Below are 15,916 nucleotides of genomic sequence, written 5' to 3' on the forward strand. Positions count from 1 at the left end.
AAATTTAACATGCTCTAAACTTTAAATATTCAATTCAATTTTATAATTCATATCTAGAATTCAAGCATCTGCACTTGAAGCATTGCAAGAAGCAGTTGAAGCATATATTGTTCAATTTTTTGAAGATTGCACATTATTATCACAACATGCAAAACGTGTAACTCTTCAAATTCAAGATGTAATTTTATTGCGTCGACTTAGAGGAAGGGATGATATTATAAATAGATAAAATAATTTTATTTTTAAATTCACAATTTGTATCATATATAATTAAATGAACATTTATTTCATATATAATTAATATTAAAAATTTTTAACAATTTAATGTAACAAACAACAATTAATGTATAATATAAATATAAAAATTGTAATTTTTGCTCTTTATGAAATAGGAGTAATATTTTAAATATTTTATATTTGTAAAAATGGAATTTTTAAGTATCAATAAATTAAACTTATATTGGTTTGTTCAATAAGATTTATTTTATAAGAAACAAACTTTTAATAAAATTCTTTTACTTTACGAAACTTTGGTAAAATATACATTTCTCAATTTTTAGACAGGTCTTTAAAATAATAGTATATGTCGAAGCTTCGTAATTCACTTCATATTTTGTTTGAACTTTCTATGTACGTATGTAAAATAACTTTAGTTAAAAGTGATACAGTAAAAACGATAAAATAATATCGTAACCAATTGTTACGTTTAAATTTCTTTTGTTATTTCGTGCGGGTTAGCTGCCATCACTCATGACATATGTCATAAGTGAAATATATTATGATAATCTAAAAAAACAGACTAAAAAATAGTATTACAAATAGCAATGCTATTTATCTACGTATTTATAGTATATCTATAATACAATTTGATAAGGAAATATAAAAGTTACCTGAAAAAACAGGTTACTTTTTCATGTTCGTATTACATTGAAAATATCTCGTATTTCTCTTTTTTCGCATCTTTTTCTCTCACTCTCATTTTCATTCACTCATTCATTCATTTATTCATTTTCTCAATTCTGGATTTCTATGAAGGCTTTTTTTAGGCACAACATTAATTACACTTTTATGCTGCCTGTATTGTACAGAAGTGAGATTACGATAATTCGTAACTTTATTAGCAGTATTTCATAATCATTTTTTTTATTTGCTGTACATTTTTTAAGTATCATGTATATTCACAGTTAATAGGAAATTGATTTTAGAAAAATTTTATATTATTCTTTTTCTTTTGTTCTTTTAAACATTTTAAATATGTACATTCATTACGATACATCATTATGATATTAAAAAAAAGAAAAAAAAAGAAAAAAAATATTGTTTATCAAGGCAAGTTTATAAATCTCGAAAATATTTAATACAGAATAGAAAAACAATTTGAAGCGAATATACATATACCATATTTGGTTACGTAAGTATAGTTGGATTTACCAAGCTCGATCGACATGTTTACTATAATTAATCAAATTGTAAAATTAAATAACAAGTCTTTATATTGCCATAATTTGAAGAAAATTATTTCTTCATGAAAGACCGCACTTTATTTACGCATTTATCCATAAAGTTTTTCTTTCGTTTCGGCTCGGCTCCTGTTGGAAGCGAAAGTAATGAACCTTCTTCTCGCGACTTAGATTTATATTCGTTTGATAAAATATTTTCGTCGGAATCTAATCCCGCACCACAGCTCTTAGCTTTAAGAAGTGTAGATTTATCGTTTCCCGTTACCACCAATCGTTTTTTTAATTCTGCATTATCACAAGGATCAATGTTCTCTGAGCTTGTCTGAGAATTCTCTTTCTCATGTTCCATACTCGAAGTATCCATACTCACAAATCGATATGGTTTCGATGGTCGTATTAGTGAATGTTCTTCTTTAATACTATTCTCTTCAGAGCTTGATTTTTGAGTTTCTTCTTGTTGAACAGTGACTGATTCTGATTTCATTTCTGTTTTCAATCGTTGCCTAGGAACTGGTATTGGACTCTGATTTTCATTTGTTTTTTGATCATTAGATTCATTGGAATAAAGATTAATTGATCCTTCTACTTCATTCTGTATTTTTTGTGGTACAATTTGAGAAAGATTATCTTCTATTTTAATATCAGAAAGTTTGTCTAAAGGCTCCAGAGATATTTTAGAATCAATTTTATTCTCGTTACATAGCTTAGATGATTCTTCAGTCTTCATGTCTGACATTACACTATCTTCATCTAGCAAGCCATCTAAGCTTCTAGACCTTGGTCTCACTTGTGCTTCTGATTCTTTAACAGGCGAGACTGATTTTTTTTCATCTGGATCTAACAATTCTAACGAACGAGATCTAGTAGATGGAGAAGGAGGATATCGCGGAGGTCTTCGCGGTACTGGACTTCCTCCAGGATGTGTGTGAATAAATTTCAATCTCGGAGACGTAGGTGGTAAACCTATTAACCAACGGGACGGACTTGATGATTTTCTAAGCCTGCAATATAAATAAAAACAATAGTAGATTCTAATCATGCAAATGAATAAATAAGCACAATTATTTTGGTACAATTACAAGTACAACAATCATGCAAATTCAATATTTGTTTTTTTCAAGATAGATTATCATTTGTTTTCATATTTACTAATTTTTTCGTATTTTTTATGATTTTTTTATTTTTTTTTTCATATTTTATTTTTTCATATTTCACTGTCTTTAAATGATTTTTTAAAAAAATTATATAAATATTGAAATGTTGCAACATGAATAAAAAAATAATTGTTAAAAAGTCATTCTTAGATTTAAATAACAATATATAATACATTTAAATACATTTAAACTTACTTTTAAAACTACAAATAAATAATAAAAATTAAACTAATGATACAATAATGACATCAAATAAGCAAATAAAAAAACATAAAGAGCAATTTGATAAGACATCAATTGAAACATAAATATAAAATTAAATTTCTTCCGACTGACCTAGACGTGATTGATTGTCTAAAGCGCGAGTGTTAATCCTGGCTGCATAGAAATAAAAAAAAAAATGCGTTATAGAGAATTATTATAATCTAAAATTTAATAAGACTAAAATTTATTAAATTGAATTTTATTTAAAAATGTATTATTTAATGCATTACTTAAAAATGATAAATACCTATTCGATATAGCTGTGGGCGGGCCCTCTAGTCAATCTCGTCCTCCTGTTGAATCTTTGTCACTACCTCTGCTTTCATTGCTGTGCATACGTTGATAGTTTGGTGCTTGTCGAATGTTTGTATTACCCGGTGCATTTGGTTGTGTCACATCTTTAGGTGCAATGCTTCTTGGAATATCTGATCTGACTGCTGGTATTTCTCCTCGCATAAACCTGAGAATTAAAAAAATTTTATTTTAAATTTATCTTTTTTATATATAATTGTTAATATTACATATAATATTAAAGAAATTAGGTATTTTTCTTAAGTTTTTTATGAATTATTATAAATTTATATAGTTACCTTTCAAGCTTGTCTACGCAAGCATCTTGATAATCGTGAATCCATCGTACACCATTAAAGTGACAAACTGCTCGCATATCTTCAGGAAGTTCCTCAGGCTCTGGCCATTGAAAATTATCTATGATGGGAATTATATTACATTGCGATTGTAGAGCTGCTACAATTTCCTATAGACAATACCAATGCTATATAAATTATTTGTTAACAATATTAATAATTTCTTTATTTTACAAAAATAAATCAATAATTTACCCTATGAACCCAGTCTTTGCATTCGTTATCTTGTATACACCTTTCCAAAGCCTTGGGTGTTAACACAAGGAGGAAGTGTTTTGCTTGTCTGATACTTTGCAATAAATTGTTATCGAACTTGCCAGCCTCTAGCCTTTCAACATCAATGAATACAGAGAAACCGCGCAATTGTAAGTGGACTTTTAATAAACTGGCCAATTGAGATCCATTTGATCTTCTATAACTAACAAATACATCTAAGGATTTGTCTGGCGATTCGTCTTCTGATGAACCCAGTTGATTATGTTGCATATTCTTAATGGCATCCAATATCCTCAATCGATGAATACTGTTTGTAATGCCACATTCACTCAATAATTGGTCTTCAGACAAATTTCTTATAGAATCTTTATCAACACCAGCATTCAACATACTATATGTGTAGATTGAAAATTCTTGACCAATAGATTGTAAGAAACTATTTAAATTCCCTGTGTCTCTACTGCTATAATCAGCCATCTTCTTCAAATTTTGCAATTCTCTGGTGAACCGTTTTCGTCTGATACCATTTGCCAAACCAATATCTTCTTTGAGATTCTCTTCCGTTAGCTGCAGCAATAAATCACCATCAACTCTGCTTTCTACAAAATTTTGAGCACATTCTGCGAATCCAATCTGCTTCACCCATTCTCGAACGTCCTCTGTAGACCAGAGAGGTACCTGTTGGCTAAGTTTATGAGGAATCTCTTCTCCAATTAAACGCAACGCCTGCGCCGCGTATTTGGACGCAATCGCATTAGGACAACTAGCTACTTTTTTTAACGGCTCAATGGCTCCTATTGCACGGAAGATTTCAGTCTTGCCCTGTTGTTTTTTAATCCCTGCTTCCATGCAGAAATGAAAGGCCGCCAGATTTCTAGCTTCTTCTCTCTTCGAGCTTAATACTGGTACAAGTCTTTCCAACCAATTTTTGCTTTGGCCATGTGCGTGCGCCAAATTTGATTTAGCAAACTCATAAGGATTATGCGAGGTGACGAATGGCTCGACTAAGTCCAAAGTACCAGATTTTAATACAGCAGCTTCTATCTCCTTATTAGCCACTAGTACAGCGATTGCTAGACAGGCATAATATTTGATATTATCATCATTGTGGAAAGCCAGAGGGAATAACCACATGGGTACTTTTCTCTTGATCATAGCTTCTTGATTTTCTGCACCTCCATAGAGAGAGAGATTGGCTAAAGCACCTGCACAATGTCTTAATGTCTCAATGTCATTTTTTCTGCATTCGAATAGAACGGCATCTAGACCACCTAGTCTAATTACATCGCTACAGGTCCCTTCACTGTGCTTGAACAAATGTTCCAGAATTCCTGTACCCACTCTAGAATGGTCCACTGAGTTGGCATTCTTCGTACATACGCAGGCGACGTTTACCACCTTTTCTAGCCCATGTTCTACTACATGGGCTCTGTTCTCTGTCGTCAGGCATTGCTCTAGCAATCTAGCTGAGGAGAACTGTAACTCGTGATCGCTGGCCACGCAGTTCGACATTAACAGGTCGAGACCACCTCTTGTTCTGAGCGTATTGCATAAAGTATAACCTAATTCGTGACCATACGTAGGCACTGCCCATGCTTTTCTAATTATTTCGTTCACTCTGTTCAGCAACAAAGGAGCTTTGTCATTTTTACAATCGTTAGCCTTCAAACGTTCTACGAAATTGTCCAAGAAATTGGAATACTTGGTGATGGCTCGATCGACGTCTTGGGAATTTGATTTCGAACATAGAAGATCTAGATCGTCCAGAGGTAGCGAAAGGAGTTCATCCTCGGCTGGTCTTATGCCGTTCATCAATTGATTTACTGCATTTGCTGCGCAGATCATTGACGATTTCGAAGTGACACCTTTGGATGCAATTGTGATGCTTGATTGGGAGCTTGCTGAAGAAATATGTTTCTCATGGTTGAAGATCCCGGTTGAAGTGACCGTTTGTCTTTGTTGTTGAGCTGCCATAGCTTTCTGAAAGAGGAAAGAAAAATTTCCTTTTAGAATAATATTTTTTTCAATGAGAAGAAATTAAAAGATGCGAAGTCAATTCAAAATATTGTAAATATAATTTTCCACTCTATTTCTCTTATAATTTAAAAAATTCATTCACATGATACTTTGAAAGAGTAATCAAAAATATATTCTCTTTTTAAACTTTGTTCATTTTGGTGTATAAGTTGATATATAAGTCATGAACTTAATATTCTTTTATATTTTTGATATGCATCAATAACATTCTGTTGTACGAGCTTTCCAAGTTTCTCAAATGCAGTTAAGAAAGGATATCATCAATCTTTGCAGGAATTCTAGGTTGGCGCTGAAACGAGCTATAACTTGGCGTCACAGAGAATTATCACGCCTGTGTCACGTCCGCTCCTAGTATCTTTATTATTTCTGTATCGCTACGTAATGCGACGAACACGACAGAGCCTCATCGCAATCCAAAATCGAATGTGAATATTCCAAAATTTTCCATTAACCTTCTTATTCTATAAGAGATTCACTAACTAGTAATAAACATATAATTTTCTATGCAATCAAACACAAGTTTAGAATAAATCTTGAACTTCTCTTCAACTTATAATAATCAAACATCATTGATAGTTTAAAAGGGACAGTCTTATTGTAAAACTATTTATAAAACATCTTTAAATCAAAATATATAACTTCATTTAAACATTTTGTTTTCAAATTAAATTCTAAGTTTACCCGTATAAAATATAAGTTAAAAGATCTTTAAGACATCATATTTATTATACGAGAATTCAAAGAATCGAAAATTATGCAGAAAACGAATAATTTAAAATTAAATTCAAAAATCAATGGTTCAAAATATTCCACTTCCTAAGTTTTACGCTCCAATCTTGAACAAGCTTTAAATATTTCCAAAACACTTGTTTTTCCAGTGGGATACACGAGAGTGATCGATAACAATTAAAAGTTGGGGGATAAAATGATGGCACAATTAGGAGGAAACAGATACCATTCTAGAGTCGAGACTGCATTTCCGCAGCATGACGGTTTCCGGCGTCTTTCGAGGCACGATCTCGGCGTGCTACCGAGCGGGAAATCGAGAAAGACTGAACATCGCCGGCAAGCTGGTCATCGTTTAAATCTGTAGTTCCTATTTTTCACGCTGTGGATCGCTCGTCCGTGTGTTATATATCGAGTATAAATTTATGGAACTCGGCCGTAGTCTACACATGTGCCAACCAACGAGTATATGGCTGTTGAACAGCCATAGGACTCTCGAATGTTTGGTGGCTGGCCAAACATGAGTGGTTCTAACTCAATGGCGGCCATTTCGAATTTCGACATTGATTGTTATTCCGACAGTTGCTGTTTCTGGATATATAGTGGATTTCCAAAGAAAACCGTGAAATATTTATTCCGTGCGGATTTATTTTAAGCATTTCTCGGAACAGTGGAATTTCGATGCGAGTTTTGTTTTTGTGAATTATATATGGATTTGATAATTTGGTTGCTGGAAATATCGATAAATGATGAATTATATCACAATCGTTTTTATTATTAAAATCAGAATTTGGCTAAAAAATTAGAATAAATTTTTGAAAAAGTAAGTATTATTTTTTTACCTTCTCTGAACTGAAGGAATCACTCTGTAATTTCATCGTCGATGCAGCCATATTATTACTCTCTTGATGCGATAAATCTCCAGCTTTTAGACTTCTCTGTTCCTGTAACAGATAAACGAGGTTTATTAATATTTTTTACGAGGGCGGTTGAAATGTGAGCAAAATTTTATTTTATTATATTTTTCAACAATCTATATAAAGATAGCGTTTTAAAAATATTTCAACGAAGAAACTAATATTTAAAAATATCTTCGATATTTTTCAATTTCGTTTTAAATAAGAAAAGGGAGATATTTTAAGAAAATAATAAAAACCTTGAAATATTTTATCAATAAAAATAAATAAATAATCTAAAAATATGGTCAAGAATAAAAGGAAAGAAAAATATATTATTATAAATATCCGAATTTTAATTCATTTATAATAATATATATAATTGTTATTAAAATATAAAAAAATTAAAATTATTTTAATCACAGCGATAGAAAGTAATATTGTTATAAAAAATTTAGTTATCAAAAATATTTCACCAACGGCGTATATATTCATAGGAAATCGATACTTAAAAATAGTTCCAGGAAATCTAAAATAAAACCTGAACGTTTCAAGTTCATGGTTCCAAATATTTAATAAAACGAATAGGAATCTTCAAACGATTTGGAATTTCGAAAATACAATACTAAAACGGTTTGATAAAGATTACGAAAACTAAGTTCCTATATTATTCTAAAAATATATCATAAACGAACTTCAAAGCGCTTGAGAATCTTTGAAGTATAATCTTCTAAAAAATCTTCTAGAAAAGCAAACGATATTTATGAAATGTATCTTCTCGAAATAGCGAATTCTTTGCAGACAAGGATATTTAAATTAGAAACGTATGTTGGAGGGAATTAGCGCACTATCGAAGACCCACTTACGTTTTCGTTGGTTAATAATGATGCTAATTTACAGACGAATACCGATAATATCGTGAAACGATGCAATTGCGTCACTGTGCTTTCAGTAGTAGATTTCCATCATTCTCCGACAGATTATAGTGCGCGTGCGCATACCTTTTAATTGCATACAAATATTCATGAGGGAACTTACATAATTTTTTTCTAACTTTTTTTTTTAATTGTGGCTTTTTTTGAAGTATTTAAATAATTAACTCTGATAGATGTGAATGCTCGAATTTTTCTTTTAATTTCTTTACTGCATACAATTTAATATTTACGAAAAAACTAGATCAATTTCCTAACCTTTTTCAAATTGCAATCTCGATAATATTCGATTAATATCTCGAATTATAAAATTCAAATAATTTAAAAATATTTCTTCTCTATGTAAAATAAAATTAAAAAAATGAATATAATTTTATTATCATGGAATAATTATGTAAAGAGATTCTAAATCACTGATAATTGGTAATTTATTTTTTAAAATGATTTTATTAAAACAAAATAAATAAATTTTAAAAAAAGAACTCATATATTGAAAATTGTTTAATGTTAAAAGGTTTCTAAAATCAAATATATAATTAGATATAAGTTGAAAGAGTGAAACAAATGATTCATAAGTATAATTTCAATAAAAGTTGCTATCTTCTAGATTACTAATCACATTTCCATTAGAGAAAATCAATACATAACCTCAAATATCAATTCGAGTGTAAAACTTTTTTCAATATTATTCCAAATATTAATCCAATATACAAAATAAAGTTAACCCTCCAAATTTCATCCCCCAAACCATATATCACAAAAAAATTCTCTATTTAACAACACGCTGATCACAATTATTTCTACATTTCCACGAAGAAACAGAAAACTAAGTAAAAAAAACTCGATAAAACCAGAGAATAAAATCTTTTATTTCACTTTCAATTTCCAAATTTCAACTATTTTCAATCTCTAAATCAAATTATCATAAAAATAATGATATAAAATTTCTAATTAACCAATTACCAAATTTTTTCACTAGAAAAAATGAAGAAAAATTCGCGTCTCGAAGAACTATCGAAAATCGACGATCAATCAAGCGAGGAAGTGACGCTGTCTAGCGCGGCTCGACGCGGAAAACCTCGGAGAACGAGCTTTCACGACACAGTTCCATAACAATCTGTTTCGTCGAAAGCTCATCGGCCGCGGCTCGACCTCTCCACGACGCTTCTGACGTATTTCTCTAAATATAATCTGAGCGTCTCGTCACGGATCCGCAACGTTTTCCGTGTTTCGCCCATCCCTGCCACCACCTTGCGCGCGCGATTCCCCGGCCGACGAGCGTGTGCCCCACGTGGTCAACGGCTTATCGTTTCTGACGGACTTTAGAGCGCGATTCGACAAAAATATCGCGAATAATTGCAAATGCGATGGATCGTAGAAAGAGATTGTTTTAAACAATATTTTGAAACGTTTTTATCGAATGCAAATGCAGTATAATAGAATTTTCTTTTATCGATCGAGAACAAATACGTTATATATCGATAACATATTTTACATTTAATTCTTGCATAGAAGAATTTCCGTAATTGTATTTAAAAAAATTATTCTCAGAGCAATATTTAAATTGTATCTCTGGTGTAAGATCAGACGTTTTCTAAAAAAAAATTGCGATCCAAGGACTGTTTCTTTTTTTACGATCTAAAAAAAAGAAATATCGTCAACGTCGAGAACTTTGGATCGTTCGTGTATTTAATAAATTTTCACATTCTTTTTTTTTTTTATTTCTCTCTATCTTAGAATTCATCGAAGCCGATCATTCGAATCGATAATTTTTCGCGCCTTCTTATGTTTATATAGAAGCTCGAGCTCGACGAGTTGGAATATATAGAAACGCGCTGGTATATAAAATAAATTTAACAAATTTAAATGTATTCTCAACGGTTCTTCATCCGGTTTTCAGATATCTTCTTCGGATCATTTACGTCAGCGACACGCGACTTTCAAATAACCAATTCGTGTGAAAATAAATTCTACTTGATGTGTTGAAAGATCTATCGATCCATCCTTTGAATTATTGAATGAAAATGAAATGCTATATTATCGCTTGAAATTAAGCGATGAAAAACGATATATTTGGCTTTATGCCGATTTGGAAGGATACAAGATGAATTAAAAAAAAAAAAGATATATTTAAATTATCTATATTATTACATCAAATTGTATATATATATATGAAAGATTGGGTAACTTTATTAAATATTATCAGTATTTGTAAAGATTCTAAATGATAGAAAAATTAGAACAGAACACTCAAAGACACAATGGACACACGTGTATCGCGATAAACATTTATTGATGAATTGATATATATATATAAAATGATAATATATTTAACATCTTAAAATAATGTTGGAATCATTTTAAATATATAATAAATCTCTAAATATACAAATCTCTCTCTTTCACTTTCAATCAAATCCATTCATCTTTAACCTCTTTGACAGTATAATAAAAAATATTTAAAACAGATAATTTAAAAAAATTATTCTTTCATTTAATTAAAATTTGTGAAAGTTTAGACACGGAAAAATATCAATATTTATATTAAACCCGTATGAATCAAAAATTCAAATATCAGAAGAATCTTTCGAAAATTAAATGGAATCACTTACGTGGGATCGATCGAACTTTTTTCGGTGCATATGTACACCACGATGCACTGGCCACGGCGCGCTCATCTTGTCGACGAGGGTGCATACTATCTTCGAAGACAACAAGACGCGACTATTTTCTCCTCTTTAAATTCACCACTACTCGTCGATCGACGAATTCCAACTACATATACAACAATTATATTTGAATCGATCCGATTCAAATCAATTGAATTAATCGTTAAATCGATAAGATAAATCTCGATATCGTATTCACCGATAATACGATAATTTTTATTTTTCATTGGAAAAAAAAAATAATAATAATAATAATAATCGTAATTAAAGAATTTCGAAAGATTGGAGCAAATGACGGAGAAACTGACCGGTTAAAAGAAAGATTAAAAAAGATTGTCTTGAATATTAAACATAGAACTATAACAATGATTAATATTTTTTTTTTAAAATTATAACAATATTAATTCTTTCAATATTTTAAAAGTTCTGATAGATATAAATTAAAATTAGAATATTTCTTCACTTATTTATTCAAACTAATTCCATCTAAAAATTTTATCAACGTGAAATTGGCTTCATTGATTTTATTGGCCAGTCTCTTGGATAATTGAATGCACAAAAATAGAAATAGTATTAATTTTTCACCAAAAATTAGAGAAAACAACTGAGGAGAAACTGAATGAACCACTCTAATCAACGAGATATTCACAAGTGGTGCGCGTGAGTTTCAACTTTCACAACCACTCCTCTGCATCGTGGCCAGACATCTGGCGGTCAGTTTGATTTTTAGACGATTTCGTGGCTCTGTTTCTATTTTTTCACGACTAGAAATAACGCGCGTGAATTATCGTGAATTTTTGGATATCTGAACAACCGATGTTGCGACAATATTTTGGGCGAATGCTTCTGCGGTATGGATGAAGGATAACATAGCCAAAATTCTTTCAGTTCGATATAAGTCTCGAGCGTAAATTATAAAAGTAATTTATTGCTACGATTAATCTTCGAAGAGAGTTTTAAGAAGCTTTAAAGATTGTTTTGTCGAGATTTTTTGGCGTAGTGATCGAAAGATAAATATCGAGAAGAAGTGGATGGAAAGAATGGATGATGTATTTTTAATGAAAATTTGTTGAAATATAAATAAATGGAGAGAGAGAAAATATTTGAAAATAAATTTTTACGATTTATTTTTAAACTGGGAAATTATTTTAAGAACGAGTATGATAATAATAATAACGCATGTAATTCAAATATAATATGAATTGCAATTTTTTTTTTTAAAGATCTTAAGATATCTTCCATCTATTCTAAATTTGTAACCGACATTGTAATGTTTAGCAACTTGTTGATAGATGACGAAGATTTTTATTGCGATACTTCGTGCCAACGATGCTTCCTTTGTTAACAGCTTATTAGCGTGTTTCGACAGATGTACTTATAAATAATCTAATTCGAAATTATCGTCAATGCAATGTTTTAATTATAACTGTTAAATATTAATTTTAAACGATCGAAATGTTGACATTGAAGAAATAAAAATTCCAGCAAATTGAAATGAAATTTTTAGATGGAAAAGTTTATAAATACTGAAATTTATTTTTCCAGCGATTTTTGTACTTCTTTCAAAGGATTTAGACTCATGTAAAATTTATAGAATGTTTATTATAAATCGTGTATTTTTATAAGATTTATAATTTTTTTTTTTGAGATAGTTTAATAACAATTGAGAACAAGACACAAATTTAGATATTTTATCAAACTTTGAAAAAATGCTTCGAATAATTATTTTTTCCCTTCAGTAATACCAAATAAATTTCAATTGAAAATTAATAAATCATTTTCTCTTATCTGAACGAAAACATTATCGATATTTTTTTTTTCTTGTAATTATAAAAATAAAATCATTTTATCATAGATACATAAACGGTGAGTAAACTAAGGAAGGAAGTTTTTTTTTATAAAAATTACTATTATGAATCACAGTCGATCAAATACACGATAATGCCATCAACTCTTTCTATAATTTTCTTTGAATTTTACCGATAATAATTATTATTATTGTGATAGCATCAATAATTCTTTATTATATTGTTATTATATTCTTATCATTTTATCCTAATCTTTTGTTTCTAGAAATATTTATATTTAATCGCAATATTATCGAAGATTATCTTTAATATTACAATATTACATTTCATCATTGAAATAATTCATTCCTGAAATAATTTCAAATATTATGATTTTGTTAATAAATTATTAATAATAAAAAAAAAAAAAAACATTGGCTAATCAATCGAAAGAGATAAGTCGGTAGCGTTGGGTATGTGCTGCGAGTGAGCATGAACAAATCCAAACAACATGGTCGAAGAAATTTTGTTGAATATAACAAATTATATCGAATCGCATCTTATTCAGAAATAAAATAATTAATTGTTGGTATAGAATGAATGAGAAAAGGAGCAATTGATGAAAGGAAGTATATATAATTTAATATAATTTGTTTATTTATTTATTTTTTTTTTTTTGATAAAAAATATTTATTATATTCTATTATGACTTTCTTCGACATGTGTTTGTTCGTGTTTGCTTTATTGACACATACCCAATAATATCATCGTGATTCACTATTTTATCATGTGTTGTGATCGATTGTGTTGTAATTTTTTTTTGAATTTAATAAATTGTTAACAAAGCTATTATGAAATTACTTGTAAAGAAAAATATTTAAAATTATCTGAAAAATTATCTAAATATCTGATATTTCCATATTACTCTGTATATGATACAATCGTTCAATCAACGATAAAGAAGAATAAATTCCCTAGTTCGTGATGATGAGAAAGACCTTGAACGTGTTCTTGAGAAAAGCGAGAGAAGATGCTGGCACATTACCCGAAGTTCTCATAGCCGAACTCTATTTCGGTTTTGCGGAGATATCGGTGACATCTAACGCTTCACGTTGGCAATGATTCGCGAAAATTCTGGTCGAAATTTGAGGGACTGATCTCACTATTCGTCACTGAATGAAGGAATCGTGGAGTAGATACAAAAACACAATGTTACATGAAATAAATCGTTCGTGAATTCTGCATGATTGAGAAAAGAGGCGACGTATTTTGTTATTATCCCGATAAGAATCTTTGAAGAAAAGTTTTTAAATTTTGAAAAACACGATAATTGATAGTTGACTTAAAGAAATGTTTTTTAAAAAATTTTGACACATGTTCTTTGGACTTGTTCATGCTCGAGCGACAGCACATACCCATCACTACATTTTTTATTAATAATTTACAAAGCTGTAAGTAAAGTTTTTGGAAAAGAAAATATTGCTTGAATTATCTCTAGAATCTCCTCAATTAACAGATGTTCCTAAATTTTTGACTTAAGTTCCAAAATCTAAATAATAAAATCTTGATAAAAAAAATTTTAAAATGGATATTGGGTAGATGTTATTCTGATATTCCTGAAAGATATGATAATGTAATTATATTAACACAATCAAATACCAAAAATAGAAGCGTTGTTCAGTGAAATATATAATATCGATAAGTACAAAATGTATCACAAATTCCCAAGATATGATACATATAAAATGATTCACATTAAATTAAACAGATATTAAAAAGCGCATTTTATAAATTTTATAAGTTTTGCGAATAAAATTTTTTAATTTTTCACTACTCGATCTTCCCTGTACAATATCTCATCCCCCTCAATTCTCACCCCTTAAACCTCGTTTCCTTTAATTTAACTTTGTTTTCTGTATACACAGAAAACTCTCAATAAATCTATTCCATTTTCAAAATAACTACTATGAGACGGTTTAAAATCGTTTGCTCACTAAACACCTCGTATCGATCGTTCGTGATAAATTAGAAACGAAACGATCGATCGCAAAGGAAGAAGGTCGACGTGTATTACGTAAACGTTTGCGGATGCGCGTGTTTCGTTCGCGATCACGCAATTAAAAGAACGCTAAACTCGTGGCAATCGTTTGATTAGCACGAATCGTTTTCATCTTCCTCTATAATAGATTAATTAATCGCCCTCTAATTATAAAAGGCTAGTAAAGTTTCGTAGTAAGAATAGTGAATGGATTCGTTCACGAACACTTATCGTCCCACTCGAGGATGAAAAACCTCGATTATCGTTCGATGACTTTATAAGACTCTGTAGAAGTCTAAAATTTCTCTTGATAAAATGTATACAAAGCGTGTAATTGAAATTACAATAATCTTCTTTTTTGCTTACGTAAATAAAAAAAAAAAAATTTCTTTCACCTCGAACAATAGGATAAATATGATTCTATTATCCTTCGAATACATACGAAGATATGACGATACATTTCACTTTTTTGGCAAAGATTCCAATGACAATGGCACGTGTTACAACTTCCCACCAGATGACACCACATGGATTTTATTAATTATCGATATAACATTTTATAACGATACAAATAAAACGTACTTAATTACGTCACTGACACTTAAACTAATGTCATTTCTTTTTTTTTTAAACTCTTTTCCTTTAAACACGTGTCAAAGAGCAATATTAAACACCGCCGATCAATATTTATTCAACAATATCAACACTAGGTTATCACACTTCCTCAATTCCCTAACGTATAATCAAAGTCGTGTTGCGCTATTTTCCTTCAAAACAAGATAGAATAAGAAAGAAAACGGATCGATTCACTCCACCGCCTCCTCCTCCTCCTCCTCCACGCACGCGGAACATTTTATACCTTATGTCGAGGCGGTTTTCTCGTACCATTTTCAAGGAGGGTTTCTCTCCGAAGGGGTCGTTCGCCATGATTCCTCGCCGCTCGGCCCCGTTTTTGGGCCTGAACACGGGGAAAAATCTCCGCGTTAAACTCGACAACGGTTGACCCATCGACACGCGCCCAACCGACCGCCAACAGCGCCAACAACTAACTGGTTTGTCCTCGAGGGAACACCGATCGATCGCGATTCGA

The 15,916-nt window shown here is 30.5% G+C and overlaps 1 protein-coding gene across 1 annotated transcript in view; it reads right to left on the reverse strand.

Moving 5' to 3' along the window:
- Positions 1-700: 700 nt before the first annotated feature.
- The window catches only part of LOC100577242 (sterile alpha and TIR motif-containing protein 1), a 38,735-nt gene continuing 23,519 nt past the window's right edge, over positions 701-15,916 (reverse strand). Inside the window, 5 exon segments of the mRNA XM_026439806.1 lie at positions 701-2,461; positions 3,126-3,338; positions 3,469-3,635; positions 3,721-5,721; positions 7,347-7,448. Of these exon segments, the coding sequence (XP_026295591.1) occupies positions 1,516-2,461; positions 3,126-3,338; positions 3,469-3,635; positions 3,721-5,721; positions 7,347-7,448 (3,429 nt within the window). The 3' untranslated portion in view covers positions 701-1,515.

The sequence above is a fragment of the Apis mellifera genome, linkage group LG3 (genome assembly GCF_003254395.2).
Source record: "Apis mellifera strain DH4 linkage group LG3, Amel_HAv3.1, whole genome shotgun sequence".
NCBI classification, from domain to species: domain Eukaryota; kingdom Metazoa; phylum Arthropoda; class Insecta; order Hymenoptera; family Apidae; genus Apis; species Apis mellifera.